Consider the following 19,930-nt stretch of genomic DNA (forward strand, 5'->3'; position numbering starts at 1 on the left):
TTTAGCTTTATAATCTCTTACATTTTTAAGCTGCCATCTAAGGTCCTCCCCATCCCCCACATCAGTTTAAATAGTTACAAAGGAGATAATTTCTGTCATTTTTTTAAAGTTGACATTAAAAAATAAAACTATTGCATCACACTTTTATAAGTAACCCCTGGAATCTAAAAATCGTAGTTATTTGATACCTGTCTTGAAGCATTAAAAGTTAACGCATGAACAAGCTCTTTTAGCAGCCAGAAATTTTACCTTGATTCTTTTCTCTTTTAATTTTTATTTCCCATCCACTTAACTAACAGCATTTTATCTTGATATATTTTCATGCTTGAAAGTCATTAGTTAATTATCCTTTCATACTTGTAAAACAAAATTTGTATTTTTCCACTTTTCCATGACAGAGCTCTAAGAAATAAAATTTTTGTGCATTAAATTATTGTAATTATTAATATTCAACTGATGAAAACAACAAAAAATATTTTTATTAAAATGATTAAACATAGGAAGTAATATTTTGTTAGGATTTCATGTGGTTGAAGTCTCCCTACCCACCCAGTTAGCTTATGTATCTGTGGGCAGATCTTATTTATTGTTGAGGACAGTGTTTTGGCATCTTGCTTCATTGTTTTTGTAAAGGTAAGTGCTGAGAAACATTGTTCATATAAATAAATAGATAGTAATGAAAGGAGTTTTGTTTGCAGTGCCACTCAGTTTTTCTGGCTTATGTGCAGAAAATCACTTGCCAAACATTTTTAATGGTCTCTTAGCTTGATTAGGTCTCCTTTCAATTTTGTTAAAAGCGAAGAATTGGGAACATCTAACAAAGGAAAGGATTTGTTGCCTAGCATAGTCATTCATTTTCTTAACACCTACATTAGTGTTTTTCTATGTTTGGCTCTTCGAAGATTTTTAATGCCTTGAAGCAGCCTATAATAGTAAGATTCAGAATGAGTGAGAGATATGACTTTCTTTTGTAAAATGGGAGAAAGGTAAATTTAAGAGGATGCCTTGTGTTAGGATGTCTTCTTAGATCCATTTTAAGAAAAAGTACATATGGAATTTGAGAAACTAAAAATAAATACCCTTAAACAATTTTTTTTGGAGTCTTATATTACACCACATGCATATAAGATGTAGGTATTCATTTTAAAAATAATGCACTTATCTAAATGCATAGGTGTTCTTTTTTCAGACATCTTGAAATACGGGCACATTGATGAAAGTGTGTAGCTCAGACATATCACTTAATATCTTATGAAGAACCTAATTTTTTTTAACTTGTCCTCTCATGCCTTTAAGAGCATGTCAGTTTCTTACACAGGTCCTTATGATATAAATATTCTTACTTGTGAGCCCATCAAATATTCTTCCTGAAACAAAATTAAATGACAAAATATCCTAATAAAACATAATGAAATGACCAGGTAAAGCCAGCCTAAGAAGCGTGGGTGGGGGGAATGGAATAACAGAAATTCTTGATTATTCCAAAAAGAGGCAAGAGAGGGAAATGAAAGGATGAGAGAAGAAATGGGACAACTAGAAAACAAATAAAATGTTAGATTTTAAAACCAAAAAAAAAAAAAAAAGAAGCGTGGGGGGAACGACGTTTCATTAAAAAAAATAAATGCCTGTTTTTCTAAAATTATAAATTTTTAGAGTAGTAAAATTTAGGATTATAGTGTTGTTAGGTACATTTGCTTCTCTTATAATGTAAAAATATCCTTTATGTGGTTTCTAAGAGGCATGTATGAAATCTTGAACAGTTTATGATAGAACCTCTGTAGCTTATAAAGCCAACCCACTAACTTAGAGAGTCTCTGTTGAGCAAAAACAAAGTTACATGGCACTCTGTGGTTTTTACAAGAAATTAACATATTTAATGGAGAAGGAAATGGCAGCCCACCCCAGTATTCTTGCCTGGAGAACCTCATGGACAGAGGAGCCTGGAGGGTCCATTGGGTCGTAAAGAGTCGGACATGACTTAATAACTTAATTAACATATTTAAACAGTCTTTAAATTCATTTTTACATTATCTGACTGAAACTGTGTGAGATAGTAATGACTCCTTTTTGTCATTGAAGCCAAAATTGCTTCTGAAGCCAAAAGTTCTGATTGTCTAGTTATTTTAAAGTTGCCGCCAGTGGTTCCAAGTTTGTGTGTGTATCTTTCTAATTTCTGTAGCCTTAAAAAAGAGGAGCACTTACTGTTATGAACTAGTACAACTTTTTATCAGTGGCAGAAAATTTCACTCTAGACTACTTGTTATGAAATAGAACTATAAACCATTAATAAATCTTAAATTAGCCACCTTATAGACATTATTCATACTTGTTTATCATAAAATGATTATCCTAGATATTAACTATTTTAGTTTCTTGTGGAGATGCAAAAATAATACTGTTCCAAAAGCAGTTGTTACAAACTTTTTAATCAGAGAGAAGTCTTAGGAGTTTAACTGGGATATTTGACTGAAGAAAAAAACTTAAATGGCTTTTTAAATTTTTCTTTTGAAGGATGGGTCTTCAGTTAAGGAAGTTGAAACCTACCACCAGACACGTACTTTAAGGTCCTTGAGAAAAAATGCACAGAATTCTTCAGATTCTAGTTTTGATAAGAATACGGTGATAACGGAGAAACATGCTAATGGCAGACATTTTACAAGGTAATACAGATGCTTGAATGTTAATTCAAAATAGTTTTAAAGTATTAATTCAGGATTTGCATTTAATTTTTAAGTGTGTTCTTAACTGATCAAAAGTTCAAGTTATAAAATGAAATTTATTTGAAATGAAATTGTGCTAAATGAATATTATTGAATTAAAAATTTAATATGGACTAGGTTTGTTATTTTCTTATTCAAAAGCAGTGTCTGTTATGTGTGTGAGTGCAGCTGACAAGGTTGGTTGACACAGAATCAGTTCTGGGTACTTGAGTAATCTAAAGAGACTTTTATGACTGTAACTTGCTTATGATATATGCTTCTGATTCAAGGCCTATGCTTTGCATGCTAAGTTGCTCCAGTCACCTCCGACTCTTTACGATCCTTTGGAGCCCACCAGGCTCTTCTGTCCATGAAATTCTCCAGACAGTACTCGAGTGGGTTGCCATGCCCTCCTCCAAGGGATCTTCCCAACCCAGGGGTTACACCTGGTCTCTTACAACTCCTGCATTGGCAGGCAGGTTCTTTACCGCTAGTGCCACCTGGGAAGCATGTATAAAAAGCTTTTATTCAAGATACTATTTGTATTTCTGATTGCTTGCTATCAAGTTTTTCATCAATTCAAAGTCATTTATGAATATCTCTGTTGATATGCTTCTAAAACTTTTCACAAAGGAGGCAGAACATGTTTTTCCTTTATTTTTGGTTTTTGATTTGTTCAGTGGGACTAGGTGGCTTTATACATATTTAAATTTCGTTTCTCAAGAACCCTGAGATAGATAGCATGAATCCCATGTTAATACTCAAGGAATTAGTTTCAATGAATTAGGAAGTATGTACTTCATGGAGTTTAAGTTTACTTGGCCCAGGGAAAATTTAAATCTAACTTTAATTAGCTCAGAACTTTCACTTTTCTCCCCATTTTGGTGGGCTTAATACAGATGGTGGGGGTGCCAATTAGAATAAAATTTGTTTTGATGAAATAATTATTTTTACATTAATTCTTCTCATAAAGAATGGAAGCCCACTTGCTCTCAAGTAGAATTTTTTTATTCTTAAATTGTGTAACAGATTCTCCAGATAAGTGAGGTTGTGCCATTTTAAGTTTGTTTCTTTGTTACTGTTATTTTTCAGTTATTTACTTGGTCTATTATTATATGTATTTAAATCTGCATCTTATTTCATCTACTGTTCATGGAATTGAAGAAGGAAATGGTAACCCACTCCAGTATTCTTGCCTGGAAAATTCCATGGACAGAAGCGCCTGGTGGCCTACAGTCCATGGGGTCACAAAGAGTTGGACATGACTGAGTACATTCATGGAATACCTACTACTGTATTTCATGGAATCCAAGGTAGCAACAGTTGAAACATGCAACATTATTTTATGAGACAGTAAGAAAGGAAAAAACACTGAAAATTAAAACTATGACATACCATCAGTTATAATATACATCCCAATTTTGGGCATGTTAAAATGGGGAGGGGTACAATTTTTAGAATCATTGAAACACAATTTAAGTTACCCCACTATTTCTAAAATTTGTCTTCTTAGAGTAGAGTTGGGAGGAGAGGGTCCATAAATTCTCAATGAGAATTTAAAGATTTCTTTCGTGATCTGAAGAAAAAAATAACTGTTCTAAATCATCTACCTTGCTGCCTTGTAGAGAGCAGCCATAAAAGAAATCATCTACCTTGCTGCCTTATAGAGAGCAGCCATAAAAGAAATCATCTACCTTGCTGCCTTATAGAGAGCAGCCATAAAAGTTCAGGCTCTGCATTTATGTTTACAGTTGGCCCCAAGTAGTACTGCTTTAGTTATCTCAGGGTCATGAGATGAGAACCCATTCTGACCTTGATACATAAGCGATGCCTCTGCTTCCAAGAGAAAGCTGTGTGATGTGATGTCATACATGCCGTTCAGATGAAGGTTTAGAGCCCTTTAGATAAGAGGAGTGGATGCGTCGAGTCATCCAGATGCACAACAAGCATGATAGGTAGCATGCTAAACTCAAGAGAAACCCATAGCAATCTGAATTAAATTCACACAGCAAATAGAATTTGTGTCAGGAAACCTCCAGTGTATTCTGTTAATATTTTTGTTGATGGTTGTTTTTATAGTTTTATTTGTATAAAACTTAAATGAATTTATATCTAGTTTGGCTTGTACATAATCATAAAAAAATTAATATAGGAAATCCTCAAAATCTTTATAAGGCTCTGTATGTTACTCAGGTTTGTGAAACATTGTGCTCGGTGTTAAAGGAATGTATTAAAATAAATGCTGTTTTAATCTTGATTTAAAGATGAATGACTTGGTGTTTTTAAATTAGAATCTTCCTAAAATATATTGAATTCCTGTCTTTTTATTATTTTAAAATAACCATTGAAATATGATTTACATACCATAAAATTCATGATTTTTAAGTGTAATTCATTGGTTTTAGAGTATTTAGTGGTATTGTTCAAGTGTTGCTGCTATCTAATTTCAAGACATTTTCTTCACCCTAAAAAGAAACCCAATGCCCATTATCCCTCCATCCTCAGCCCCTTGGGAACTGAAAATCTACTTTCTATCTCTATTTAGATTTCTAAATCTATTTTCTATCTATTTGCCTATTCTGGACATTTTATACAAGCAGAATCAAACTCTGGCCTTTTGTGTTTGGCTTCTTCTACTTGATACAATGTTTTGAAGGTTTATCTATATTGCAGTGTCTATCAGCACTTCATTTTATTGTCAAATAAGATTTCGTTGTATGAATGTTTTGTTTATCCACTCATTAGTTGATGAACATTGAATTGTTTACCCTTTTGGATTATTTTGAATGATATGAAGACTGGTGTACAGATATTTGTGTGGACATAGAGTTTTGGTTTTTGGGTATATGCCTTGAAGTGAATTATTGGGTTGAATGGTAACTCTGTTTTAATGTTGAACTGCCAAACTGTTGTTCATAGCAGCTGTGCCATTTTATATTCTCACCAGCACTGTATGAGGGTCCCACTTTGTCTACATCCTCACTAACACTTGTCATAGATGGTTAATAATGTTGGATTATTTTTCTTGTGCTTGTTGGCTGGCTCTTTATATATTTCCTGTAGAGAATAATTCCTATCTTTAAAAGAATTCCCTGTATTCAGATCATTATTGCAAAGGCTCTAATTTATATAGATAACATCAGGATCTGTTTGTACAAGACTTATATAATGTGGCCTATAGTATTTTTGAATTCTGCTTTATCTAGTTTTCCTATTTCTTACCAGGATGACTGTTCGCTATTGCCAGTTTGCCTGATTATAATAATTTTTTTACTTCTTTCTGTGTGGTTTTACCCACCAACCCTTTGTTTTCAGTCTATTTGGGACTCAAAGACCAGGGAACCAAGGTTGATAGAATAATACAGAAAGATTTGAGTAACTATGGCTTGAGGGAAGACTATATATTTGTTTAGTCCTAAAGTTCTTAACTAGGGTCTACTAATAGTGTTTTTTCAGGCAGCATATGAAAACTCTGAAACAATGTTTTAAACTTACATGTGTATATGCAGTTTTCTAGGGAGAAAAGTGGAGAAGGAAATGGCAACCCACTCCAGTACTCTTGCCTGGAAAATCCCATGGACAGTGGAGCCTGGTAGGCTGCAGTCCATGGGGTCGCTAAGAGTCGGACACGACTGAGCGACTTCACACTCACTTCTCACTTTCATGCATTGGAGAAGGAAATGGCAACCCACTCCAGTGTTCTTGCCTGGAGAATCCCAGGGACGGGGGAGCCTGGAGGGCTACTGTCTATGGGGTCGCACAGAGTCGGATACGACTGATGCGACTCAGCAGCAGCAGCAGCAGGGAGAAAAGACCCATAGCTTTCATCATATTCTCAGGAGTTGACAAAAGTCCAGACATCTGTTTTTGTAAATAATTTCACTGGAACACAGCCATGCCCATTCATTCTGTCTAGGGCTGCATTCCTACTTCAGTGTTAGAGTTGTATGAGTAGTTATGACAGAAACTGTACAGCTGACAAGCCAAAATATTTATTATCTAGCTGTTTAAGAAAAGGTATAGCAACCCTTGCAAGTAGGAAATTGCTTCCCTTCCCCTACAGACAAAAAAAGAAAAAGACACTGCTTTAGTCTTTGTATCCCTAGCATCTATTAGGGGGGCCTTGTTTGTAGAAGTGTAGACCTACATGGTATGGAGAGAGGGGCTCTTCCATGAGGAAACTCTATGAACCTGTAAACAAACTAGCCCTTGATCTGTAGATGGATTGCAGAAAAGTGTTTCTTTTTGTTCTTCATTCTTAAAGCCTGTTCCAAAAGAGTTAAGGAAGTCTAATGATGACTTACATTGTTACGAAGATATAGATGGTTTAGAATAAGATAGTTTCATTTTAAAGTGTTGCATTTGAAATTCCACGGGTATAACCAGCCCACTTGCAAAGAGCTTGATTTATAGGTTGATTAATGAAAGTGAAAGTCGCACTGTCCGGTCCTGACCGACTCTTTGAGACCCCATGGACTGACTATACAGTCCATAGAATTCTCCAGGCCAGAACACTAGAGTGGGAAGCCTTTCCCTTCTCCAGGGGATCTTCCCAACCCAGTGATCAAACCCAGGTCTCCCGCATTGCAGGCAGATTCTTTATCAACTGAGCCACAAGGGAAGCCCAAGAATACTGGAATGGGTAGCCTTTCCCTTCTCCAGGGGTTCTTCCTGACCCAGGAAATGAACCGGGGTCTCCTGCATTACAGGTGGATTCTTTACCAACTGAGCTATCAGGGAATACATAGCCTATCCAGGTATGGAAAATTGAATCCCTAAAAATAATGAGTGAATGAGACATACTGCTTTGTTTGCTTCAGTGGGTTTGGGGAAAAATAGAGGAAGATACTTTTTTTTAAATCCTTTGGAAGGTGTTCTTTCCAATGCAGCAGACTCTGTATGTCAGTTTGTAGATGGGATATCTGATTGACAAATGTGACCGTTTCTACCTGTGAATCATAATGCATGTTGTGTGAAGATTGTAGCCAGCACATGTTCTTAGAGGAAAATTAACATGTCACTAATTTCTATGATGTGTTCTTAGGTCCTCAAGGATGTGGGACCACTATATTCTTGTTGTATAAAACACCTTGTCTTCTCTTTGCCCACTACTCAGTTCAGTTATACCTAAATACTTAGGATAAGGATTTCACTTCATGTTTTAAGTAAGATACTATGGTTTGATTAATTCTGCTTAGCTAAGACTTAATGCATACAGTTGACCCTCTGTAGCCACTGATTCTGCATGTGCAGTTTCAATCAACTGTGGATCAAAAATATTTTCCAACCAAAAATTCCAGAAAGTTCCAAAAAGCAAAACTTGAATTTACCACTCACTAACAACAGTTTGTTGTGATCCACACAGTCAAAGGCTTTGGTGTGGTCAGTAAAGCAGAAGTAGATGTTTTTCTGGAACTCTCTTGTTTTTTCTATGAGCCAATGGATGTTGGCAATTTGATCGCTGGTTCCTCTGCCGTTTCTAAATCCGGCTTGAACATCTGGACGTTCTCGGTTCACAAACTGTTGAAGCCTTGCTTGGAGAATTTTGAGCATTACTTCACTGGCGTGTGAGATGACTGCAGTTGTGTGGTAGTTTGAACATTCTTTGGCACTGGCTTTCTTTGGGATTTGAATGAAAACTGACCTTTTCCAGTCCTGTGGCCACTGCTGAGTTTTCCAAATTTGCTGGCATATTGAGTGCAGCACTTTCACAGCATCATCGTTCAGGATTTGAAATAGCTCAACTGGAATTCCATCACTCCACTAGCTTTGTTCGTAGTGATACTTCCTAAGGCCCACTTGACTTTGCATTCTAGGATGTCTGGCTCTAGGTGAGTGATCACACTATCATGGTTATCTGAGTCATTGTGATCTTTTTTGTATAGTTCCTCTGTTTTCTTGCCGCCTCTTCTTAGTATCTTCTGCTTCTGTTAGGTCCATACCATTTCTGTCCTTTATTGTGCCCATCTTTGCGTGAAATGTTCCCTTGATATCTCCAGTCCCTTGGACTGCAAGGAGATCAAACCAGTCAATCCTAAAGGAAATCAGTCCTAAATATTCATTGGAAGGGCTGATGCTGAAGCTCCAGTACTTTGGCCACTTGATGGGAAGAACTGATTCCTTGGAAAAGACCTGATGCTGGGAAAGATTGAAGGCGGGAGGAGAAGGGGATGACAGGATGAGATGGTTGGATGGCATCACCGACTCAATGGACATGAGTTTGAGCAGGCTCTAGGAGTTGGTGATGGACAGGGAAGCCTGGCATGCTGCAGTCCATGGGGTCGCAAAGAGTTGGACACGACTGAGCAACTGAACTGAACTGAACAACTGTTTATGTAGCATTTACATTGTATTAGATATTACAAGTGATTTGGAGATGATAAAGAGGATGGACATGGGTTATATGCAAATTCTAAGAGACTTACGCATCCTTGGATTTTGGTATCCACAGGGGACCCTAGAACCAATCCCTTCCTCACACTGAGGGACAACTGTATATCACTGAATTTCACAACAGGGTTCTTAGCCTTTATTTAGCTATAACTTATATAAACATATTTTTCCATTGTCCTAGTTCATTATATTATGAAATACAGGATTTAAAATTATGTCAATTATCTTGAGTTATTTAATATATTTTTTAATATAGGCAGTTGGCCAGACAGCAAGCTGATAAAAAAAAAGAAGAGTGCAAAGAAGGTAAGTAATGTTAAAGGCATTTAAAGTTTCTTAAATATTCAGTTTTTGTTTACAGGCATACTGAGGTACATACAATAAACTGTCCGTATTTAAAGTATACAATTTTTTTGGTTTTGATGCAAGTGTGTGCTGTCAAACCATGACCATGAGAAGGTAGTAAAGATAACCACCTCCCAGAATTTCCTCAGGCCCCTTTATAATCACTGCTGGCTTCCCCAGCTCCTCTCCATGCCCTCCATGCCCCAAGGTTCCTAAGTGGCCGCCAATCTGCTTTCTGCCACTGTAGAGTAGTTTGTATTTTCTACAGCTTTATATCAATGGAATTATACAGTATGTGTTCTTTTTGTCTGGCTTCTTTTACTCAGCATAATTTCTTTGAGAATCATCCATAGAGTTGCTTTCTGTTGCTGAATAGTGGTATTCCATTATATGGATATACCACAGTTTTTTTCCTTAGCTTTCTTTTAATATAATTGATATATAACTGTGTTAATTTAAGGAGTACAAGGAATGTTGATTCGATCCTTATATATTACAAAATGATTATTATCATGGTTTTAGCTAACACCTGCATCATGTCACGTAATTGCCATTTCTCTTATTGCTGAGAACATTCAAGCTGCAGTCTCTTAGCAACATTAAATATCCAGTACAGTATTATTAACTATAATCAGTCTGCTGTATGTTAGAGCTCCAGAACTTACTCATTTTATGGCTGAAAATTTGTATTCTTTGACCAACAATCTTCTCCTTTCTCTTACTCCCCACCCAGTCCTTTGTAATCATTATTCTAGTCTCTGTTCCTGGATCATACGTAAAAGTGATGTCATTTAGTATTTGTCTTTCTCTGACTTGCTTCATTTAGCATAACGCCTTCAAGGTCCATCTGTGTTACTGCCACTGGCGGGATGTCCTGTTTCTTATAACTGGACACTGTTCTGTTGTATGTGTATTCCACATATTCTGTGGGGGATTTTTGTTTGTTTTTTAGGTTTGTTTTTGGGGTAGTGGCATGCCACACAGCTTGTGAAATCTTAGCTCCCCAACCAGGGCCCGGGGATTAAACCCAGACCCTCATAGTAGAAGTGTGGACCACCAGGAAGTTCCCAGTCCCACATACTCTTTATCCATTCACCTCTTGATGGATACAGGTTGTTTCTCACAGTTGGTCTGTCTGTCTTTTGATGGACATTTGTTTTGGGTTGTTTCCATTTGGGGGCTGTCACAAAACTGCTTCGAACACTGTATACAAGTCTTTGTATTATTTATATATGTGTGTTTTCCCTTGAGAGTGGTATGATCGGACTTATAGTAGGTGTGTGTTGTTTATTTTTACATAAGATAAGTGTAAGTTCAAGAAACTAAAACTTTGTTACATGAAAGTGTGGCTCTTCAGTTGTTCACTTTAGAATTGTTTTATAAATGCTGTTATTTCAAATCTTTCTGTTTACTTTTATGTACACATCTCTGAAGACAAAGCAATTGCAGTTACTCGGTCATTGAGGACTAGAAGCATAGTTCAAAAAACAGAACACTTGCATGAAGAGAGCGGTGATGTTGAAGTTCGCCGGAGCTGTAGAATCAGAAGCCGCTATGGTAGTGTGAACCAGTCTGTACTGTTTGACAAACTTATAACAAAGTAAGTAAAACTCATTTAGATGAAGATGATTTAGCTGACAAAAACTTTTCGTTGGGGACTAAATTTTGACTAGCATGAATGTTAAATGCATTCCATTTATGTAAAGTATAAAGTGATTATTAGAGGACTTTGTAATAATTCTGTATGTGCATTTAACTATATTTGTATTTAAATTCTTATAAAGAATAGCTAAAATTTTTATAGTAGTAAATCAGTGCTTCTTATAAAGATATTTAAAATTCCAGCAGTTGAAGAATATAATGGAAGAAAAATTAAGTTTTTAAAAATATACTAGTCTTTAAAATATATATATACTACTCTTTCACAATTTTAGCTTATGTTTATATCATTTTTTTTAAGCACTGCTGAAGCTGTGCTTCAAAAAATGGATGATATGGAGAAGCAGCGTAGACGGCGAATGAGAAAACTTGAAGACTTGGAAGTATTTAATGAAACAGAAGAAGTAAATATATTCTTCCATTAAGGGGATGATTTCATAATCTCCAGTTTAACCTTTTTTCTGTAGTCCCTGTCCTTTCTTTTGGTTAAATTATTCATTTTATTCAGCAATTATTTTATCAGTCACTAGAGTTATTACTAGAGTTGTAAGAGTTTATAACTGGAAATATCTTCATTATTTAAGTAAGGTTGGAAGGTCCTACTGGATTTATTTTAAATAAACATACTAAACAATAATGGATTTTATTTAAACATTTTTAGGGGAATCTTAACATGTACACAAGAGGGAAACAAAAAGATATTCAAAGAACTGATGAAGAAACAACTGACAATCAAGAAGGCAGTGTGGGTTAGTCTTTTCTCTTGTTCTGTCTTCTGGGTTTGAATTTCAATGCTTTTTATTTAGTAGGATATAGTCTTTTTATTCAGAAGCTATAACATGTATGGTAATTTGTGATAAATTAGGGAGTTGGTCATAGTGTCAGAAAAAAGTGAAAGTAAGGGAGATAAAAGGATAATGTGTTTTGCTGGGAATGTATTTGAAATAAACAACTCTAAAACAGATGAAACTGGTTTGCTTGTATAATACATCTACAGATAACATATGTCTACCTGTTTTATGTATGGAACAGTCTTATGGACTCTGTGGGAGAGGGAGAGGGTGGGAAGATTTGGGAGAATGGCATTGAAACATGTAAAATATCATGTATGAAATGAGATGCCAGTCCAGGTTCAATGCACGATACTGGATGCTTGGGGCTAGTGCACTGGGACGACCCAGAGGGATGGTGTGAGGAGGGAGGAGGGTTCAGGATGGGGAGCACATGTATACCTGTGATGGATTCATTTTGATATTTGGCAAAACTAATACAATTATGTAAAGTTTAAAAATAAAATAAAATTAAAAAAAAATAAATAAATAAAGTTACGTTTTACTATTCTGCCATTAAATGCTCTATCACTGATCTATACCCTCATGCCAGGTTTTACTATTCTCTTTAGAACTTATTGCTGCAATTTCTTAGAAATTTTCTTGAATGAAAATTTGTTTTCTGAAATGTGTTTTAAATGTTTGCTGAGGGTATTTTACATTATCTTTAAGCAGATTACATGTCATGTAACTCAGGGACAGAAGTGCACTATATTAATGAATTAGCAGTAATACTTGAAACTTTAGTTTGGTACTTAGTGACAGTGGCCTTTAAACTACTTTTTTCCTTCCTCTAGTTATTTTTAATTCTATAGTTTTTTACTTCATTTTTCAAAATCTTCAGTCTTTAATGTTGCAGAATTAAAGATTCTTTGGACAATCTAGAAGTAAATGAGTTTTAAAAGGAGGGTCTTTAGAAGCCTAAAAGTAAATGTTTCTTAATTTGTAGAGTCATCTGAAGAGGGTGAAGACCAAGAAGATGAAGATGAAGATGATGAAGAAGAGGAAGATGATGATGACGATGAAGATGAAGAGGACGTTGAGGAAGATAATCAGAAGCGATACTATCTTAGACAAAGAAAGGCTACTGTTTACTATCAGGCTCCATTGGAAAGTAAGACATATCTATTAATGTTTTTTTCCAGGAGAAGATATAATTATGTTACCTTTATCTTTACTGCCTTTCCATTGTCATTCTTATTTTTCAGGTTATCATTTTACAGAATACTCATGGCTGTTGTCTTTCATAACTTACCGAAAATGTGCAGGAAGTTATTTCTTTTTCTTTTCCTCCTTGGTGTGTGTGTGTGTATATATATATATTTTTTAATTTTATTGGAGTATAGTTGCTTTACAATGTTATGTATCTTCTGTATAGCAGAGTGAATCAGTTATACATACATCCCTTCTTTTTTAGATCTCCTTCCCATTTAGGTCACCACAGAGCATTGGGTTTAGGGTTCCCTGTGCTATGCGTAATTTCTCATTGGTCATCTATTTTATGCGTAGTAGTGTATCTATGTCAGTCCCAGTCTCCCAGTTCTTCCCACCATCACCTGCTTACTCCCTTGGTATCCATGAGTCCACTCTCTACATCTGTATCTCTGTTTCTGCTTTGCAAATAAGTTCATCTGTACCATTTTTCTTGATAAGCAATAAGCAATTTTACACGGTATTTCTTTTTCTTTCCGACTTAAGATGTTACATCTTCTAAAAATTAAATGTTAGCCTTGACCAAAGCAAATAATTGGGTGACTTTGAAATTTCATGTCTGCTTTAGTTATTTTAGCTTTCACAGTTTTGTACTTAATTTACAAGTTTGTATAAATAGGACCACTTTTGATTTATGTGAAAGTTGTACCTCAACACTTAAAAGTATATATATATATGTCTATATGTGTGTGTGTGTATATATATATAGGACTGATAATCAGCCATTATGCATCAGTATAATCATAATGGTTGTTTGTGGTCAGTGTGTGTTTTTGTTGGTTGTTGTCTGTCTTGCACACATATATTCAGTAGCAGCCTTGCGGGCATAAATGATTTAAACCACGAACAGTAAAATTTACTCTAGTAGATACATGCTATTAATAGTATTTTCATGGAAGGAAGGGCATGGCAACCTACTCCAGTATTCTCGCCTGGAGAATCCCATGGACAGAGGAGCCTGGTGGGTTACAGTCCGTAGGGTTGCAAAGAGTCAGACACGACTAAAGCCACTTAGCACGTGCACATGCACAGCACCTTTGTAGGTATTTAGATGAAGAGCAAAATTGTGTTTATACATATTTATGTCATGTACATATAATTTTTTTCTTAGAACCTCGTCATCAGAGAAAGCCCAAAATATTTTATACTGGCCCAGCTTCTCCTGCGAGACCAAGATATCGATTGTCTTCTGCGGGACCAAGAAGTCCTTATTGTAAACGAATGAACAGGTTTGGTTCTGAAATAGTGATTGATTTATGACATGATTGTGGCTGTATTAGAGTAGAAATCTAGAGCCTTAAGATTGGGTGTATCAGGATGGAATTCTAGAATTGTGTGTTTTGGAGAGTTAGCCCTGTGTCTTCAGGGCTTTACTACTTCAGGCTCCACAACTACTGACTAGTTTTCAGTTTGCCTTCACTGATAGGAATTATTAATAACTGCCTTGGTAAGGTAGTTTATTCACCTGTTCCACAGTAGTAATAGAGAGCTACTTTCGCTTCGGTGTTTACTGTATTCCTGGCTTGGTGTAAGAATTTTACATAGACTGTGTCATTTAATTTTCACGTTAAGTGAGAGTATAGGTTTAGTCTTGTGATAGTCTTCACATACTATCCCAGACATATTTTCTTAACCATGACAAATTCTAAGTTACATGCTTTTAGACTTCTTAGGACTCTGCCCGTCTTTTTTTTTTTTTGGCAAATTTGTTTTTCTTACATAGTAGGAAACATTAATTTTCTTTGACTATTAAGATTATTTGTGGGTTTCTTTTCCTTCTGCATCCTAACACTTGTCTGTCTGTCATATTTAAGTCTGAGGAGGTAATTCTTATTAATTCTTCATTCTCCCGAGTAATAGAAGATTTTCTAATGCAATAGAATTTTCTGGGTAACAGTAGCATTATAGTAGTTCATGAATGAGGAAGCTTGTAAGGGAAGCCTAAAAAGGCAGGACACAAGTAAAAGTTCATATTTTTCATAATTTAATTTTTAGAGTTTCAAAATCATAAGTGTACATTCTGGATTTCTTGTTTCTTCATCCCTTTTCATACAACCACAGCCCAGAAGGATAGAGGATGAGAAAGACAACCTGTTGGGGCTGCTAGAGATAAATTGCACTGAAAGGTGCCCATACTGTCGGTACTTTTCATAGGCCCTGTAGGATATTGTTAAAGACCAGTATTTTGATAGTGAAATTTAATGATCCTCAGAAAAGGAAAGTAAAGTGTAGTATGCACGGGAGTCCTCATTAGCATAGTACCCAGGGTGGCTGCCTGACTCATAGGACAGGCTTCTGTTTGAGCCAACAGAGGTGAGAGGCTGGCGGTTACTTTGAAATTTGATTTCTTCTCCCATATTTAATGGGTTTATATATCTGGGAATAACATGATTGTTGACTGACGACCTCTGTAGTCACCAGCTTGTGGTGGGTAGCAGGTGGGTTTTTCTTTTCTTTTTGCCACTTTGGTGCTGGAGTTCCCTTATTTGGTTCACAGGGAATACTCTTTCTCTATGGAGAGTATCTTATGTTACTGTATAATTCCTCGGGTACAGGATTTTCCCCCCTCCTATTATTTAACAAATATTGGAATACTACTATGTGCCACATACTATGGATATAAAAATGGCTCAGCCAGAATTCCTGCCCTTGGATCTCAGACTAGTGGTGGATTCTAACACATTTGAAGTATGAAGCAAGAGATTTAGCTGTTCCATGACTTACATTAGTGACCTTTGTATTGGTTTTGATAACTCCCTTTAAACTTCTTCATTTTGATAACAGCTTTATTGTGATATAATTCACATACCATATAGCCTACCCATTTAAAGTGTACAATTCTTGGCTTAAAAAATAACCCTGTACTCTTCAGTTATCACTCCAATCCCTCAAGCTCTAAGCTACCACTAGTCTACTGTCTGTCTCTATAGATTCTGGGTATTTCATATAAGTGGAATTTTTTTGTGACTGGCTTTTTTTGCTTATTAAAACAATTTAAAGGTTCATCTACATTGTAGCATATATCAGTACTTCATTCTTTCTTTTTTTAATAATCTTTTTCTTCAGGTTTTGGCTATGCTGAGTCTTCGTTACTGCCCACGGGCTCTCTCTAGTTGTGGTCACGGGCTTCTCATTGTGGTGGCCTCTCTTGTGGAGCACAGGCTCTAGGCTCACGGGCTTCAGTAGTTGCAGCACGAGGGCTCAGTAGCTGTGGAACATGGGCTTTGTTGCTCTGCAGCATGTGGAATCTTCCCAGACCAGGGATCAAACCCATGTCCCCTAAATTGGCAGGAGAATTTTTTTTTTTTAATTGATCTTGTAAGACCTCAGAAAATTGAAGCAACACTTATGCTTATCCCTACCTAGGTAAATCTTTGGTCAAAGGCAGAATTCATTTTTAAGAGAAACAAGAATGGCCGGCAAATTCTTAACTACTGGACTACCAGGGAAGTCCCACTTTATCCCTTTTTATTGGCAAATAAGATTCCTTTGTATGAATGTACCATATTTTGTTTATCCCTTTATTAGTTGATGTACATTTGGGTTGCTTCTACTTTTTTGGCTATTATGAGTAATTCTGTTAGGAACATTCATGTGTAACTTGTTGTGTGGACATGTTTTGGTTTCTCCTGGATATATACCTGGAAGTGAAATTGCTGGATCAGATACTAACTATATTTAATGTTTTGAGAATTGCCAGATCATTTTTCCAAAATGGTTGCTCCACTTTACATTCCCACAGTGTACTAGAGTTTCAGTTTCTCTACACCTTTACCAGATGTTTTGAATGTAGCCCTTTATAAACTTTTTTTTTCTGTGAATTTTCTGTGCCAGGGTGGAGTTAACATCTCATTTCTTCTGACAGCTTTAATGGCAGTCATTTTGCTTAGCCTTTTTACTTTTTCTTGAAGAGATCAACCTCTGTTTATAGTTCGTATCCTGCTTAGGCAGGGAAACAAAACACAAATCCGAAAAATCGTTGGAACTTTGCTCTTAGTGAAACTTGCAGCCACCATGCAGGATCTTCCAAGGGTCTCTTGGCATACTTACACAGCAGAGCTTCAGAAATGCTGCCTTAAAGTAGGATTTTCTGTCTTTCTTGTGGTTGCTAACCTCTCATCATCTAAGGTTTATTCTCTAGCCTCAGTTTGCAGTTTCTGAAACAAACCTACCACCTTTAAACAAGAAGGTAATATAAATAGCACAGTTGCTTCACTAGTGTTTCAAAGTATTCCTTACTGGTTGTCAAGGAACTAGAATTGACCTCTCTAGAAGTTCTAGTTGGATTCATAGTGCAGGTCCCAGTGCTGTCTGTGTCAGATTTTCAAAACTTCTTAGTTTTGAAGAAGTTTTGGGAAATAGGAAGAAAATGGGAAGAAAGAAAAAGAGTGAACGGGGGTTATATGTGTTTAGAATTTTTTTCAACTGAAATAATAGACTTTCTGCAGTGTAGTGTAATTCTGAAGAGCTAGGACTGCCTAGATTGTGTGAATTCACTTCTACCACTTAACTTATTAGTGACCTCTTCCAAGTTACTTAACCTGTCCATGCTTAACTTTTTGATCTGTAGAATGCAGACAATAGCACCTATTTCATAGTACTGCAGAGTAGATGAGTTAATACATGTAAATCACTTAAAATAGTACCTGGCGTATGTTAAGTACTATTTGCATTTGTTACTGCACTTTAATGGTTAAAGGTAATCCCTACTTTGCAAATCAGACGTTGGAAACTGTGTCAGTACACAAGATTTTGCGGTTTGCTTATAATTTTTTGATTTATGAAATAAACAACTGGAGATCATCAGTGTGGTAGTGTACAGAATGTGAACCATTTTTTTTTTAATAGACAAAGGTTTTGAATTCTGACACTGTCACTGACTAATTCTGATATTTTAAGCAGATTAGTTGAACTGTGAGCCATATTGGCCCTGATTATACAATGAGCCTACTAATATGTACTTGTCCAGAGTTTTAATTGTTTAAATGAGATATGTCAACTGCTGGGTACAAGAAACAGTCAATGCTAGTCCTTTTTATTAATTGTTAGTCTTAATTATGTGCATACCTACTGAATTCACAGACAGTTATGTGTACTTTGTAATTGTGAAGGTCTCTTTATAATATTAATGGTAGTATTTAAATAAGTTTTTCATATAAAATTGTAGACTTGTACTAGATATTTTTAGTTTCAGGCAGATCACAAAATTGGTCTTAGGCGTGTTTGAGTGGTTGGATGGTGGAGGATTATCAAAACCCTGGGGCTGTTTATGTTTCAGCATTCGGATTTGTGGCCAGGGGTAGAGTTACAAAGATAATATACAACAATCATAATGTGCAACATTAACATTTGTAAGTGTGTCTGGGCCCCCAGTGTATAGTCAAATGTATTAATTTTATAGCAAAACATATGAATAATCATAGTAAGTGGGACAAATAGAGATTGTGAATTTGCATTGTGAAATGCAAAACATTTCAGGTCATGTTTTGCTGCTAAGTGAATAATGGAAAAACTTGTTTACAGGGTTTTTCTAGGTACAAGATTCTGGACTTCAATTTTCAGATAATAAATTGTGAACTTCTGTATTTTTGGACATACCTACTTAACCATGATTGTATTCTGACTCAGGAAATGCTGTCCACCCTGAGCCAACAGAATGATTAAAAGTTTTCCCAGCCAGATTTCTTTGCTTTTATTCCGTGAGTCGTTTGCAACTGTCCAAAGGTAGAAGTGATTTAAAAACTTTTTTGAGATTGTAACATTCGGTACTTCATCTGATACTACCAAGCAGGCTAAGATTTTGATTATTTTTCTCTCTCTCTCTTTTTTTTTTTTGTAAGTAGGAAAATACAGGCTTGTATGGGTTGAGTGACTCATCCACGTTTACACAACCATTAAATGGCAGTTGTGAATTTAGAGTTGAGGATACACTATAGATAAAAGACCATCTATTTTCTCACTGTTTCTTAGCTTTTTTTGATCCCTCTTAATCCCCTTTGGTTTACATTAAAAATTCTAAAGAAAAAAAATTATCGTGTTCTCCTTTGAATATTGTTTGACATTTCAAAATAGGTGATTCCCTTCCAAATGTAAATTATGTATAGTATAATCTTGAAAATACTTTCTAAAATTACAATCCCAAAGATTGTAAAACCCTCTTTATCGTACCTTCTCTTTGAGTATACCTGACTTATATTAAGACAAGAAGTCACTCTGTCTGGACCATGTTTTGTCTTAATGATGCCTGTAGCTTCCTATCTTTTCCATTCTCAGTTATCCAAGTCTTTTATTTCCTTCAGAAGATTCAACCAACAAAGCTCACTTCATTGATTCAGCAAATATATTAATTTTATGATAAACATTTTTGGATCACTAGGTATTTTTAGGTATTTCTGATATTTGTATTGTATGTTTCTCCTGCCTTCTTCAGTTATGATTTCAGTTTACCTCTTTAGGCGAAGGCATGCAATCCACAGTAGTGACTCTACTTCATCCTCCTCTTCAGAAGACGAACAGCAGTTTGAGAGGAGAAGAAAAAGGAGCCGTAATAGAGCTATCAACAGGTAAGTGCTTGTTGATTCCTTTAAAACTGCCAGCTTTTTTAAGTAGAAAGAAAAATGAATAATTCGGGAATATGTACAGCTTGGCACATAATAAACAATTAGTTAAAAATTTATATACCAGTTTAATATATAAGCCTTAATATATAATAACTCGTGTTTGAAATATCTGAGGTTGAAACTAACTGTGGTTAGAACATATTTTTTTTAATTTATATATTTTTGGCTGCAC

At 35.7% G+C, this 19,930-nt stretch overlaps 1 protein-coding gene across 1 annotated transcript in view; it reads left to right on the top strand.

Moving 5' to 3' along the window:
- The window catches only part of ATAD2 (ATPase family AAA domain containing 2), a 63,314-nt gene that overhangs the window by 6,413 nt on the left and 36,971 nt on the right, over nt 1–19,930 (top strand). The window contains exons 2-9 of the mRNA NM_001099020.3: nt 2,512–2,660; nt 9,349–9,398; nt 10,872–11,037; nt 11,398–11,500; nt 11,758–11,845; nt 12,876–13,040; nt 14,250–14,367; nt 19,594–19,701. Coding sequence (NP_001092490.2) covers nt 2,512–2,660; nt 9,349–9,398; nt 10,872–11,037; nt 11,398–11,500; nt 11,758–11,845; nt 12,876–13,040; nt 14,250–14,367; nt 19,594–19,701 — 947 coding nt within the window. The remainder of the gene's footprint in view (nt 1–2,511; nt 2,661–9,348; nt 9,399–10,871; nt 11,038–11,397; nt 11,501–11,757; nt 11,846–12,875; nt 13,041–14,249; nt 14,368–19,593; nt 19,702–19,930) is intronic.

The sequence above is a fragment of the Bos taurus genome, chromosome 14, assembly GCF_002263795.3.
Source record: "Bos taurus isolate L1 Dominette 01449 registration number 42190680 breed Hereford chromosome 14, ARS-UCD2.0, whole genome shotgun sequence".
Classification (NCBI taxonomy): Eukaryota; Metazoa; Chordata; class Mammalia; order Artiodactyla; family Bovidae; genus Bos; species Bos taurus.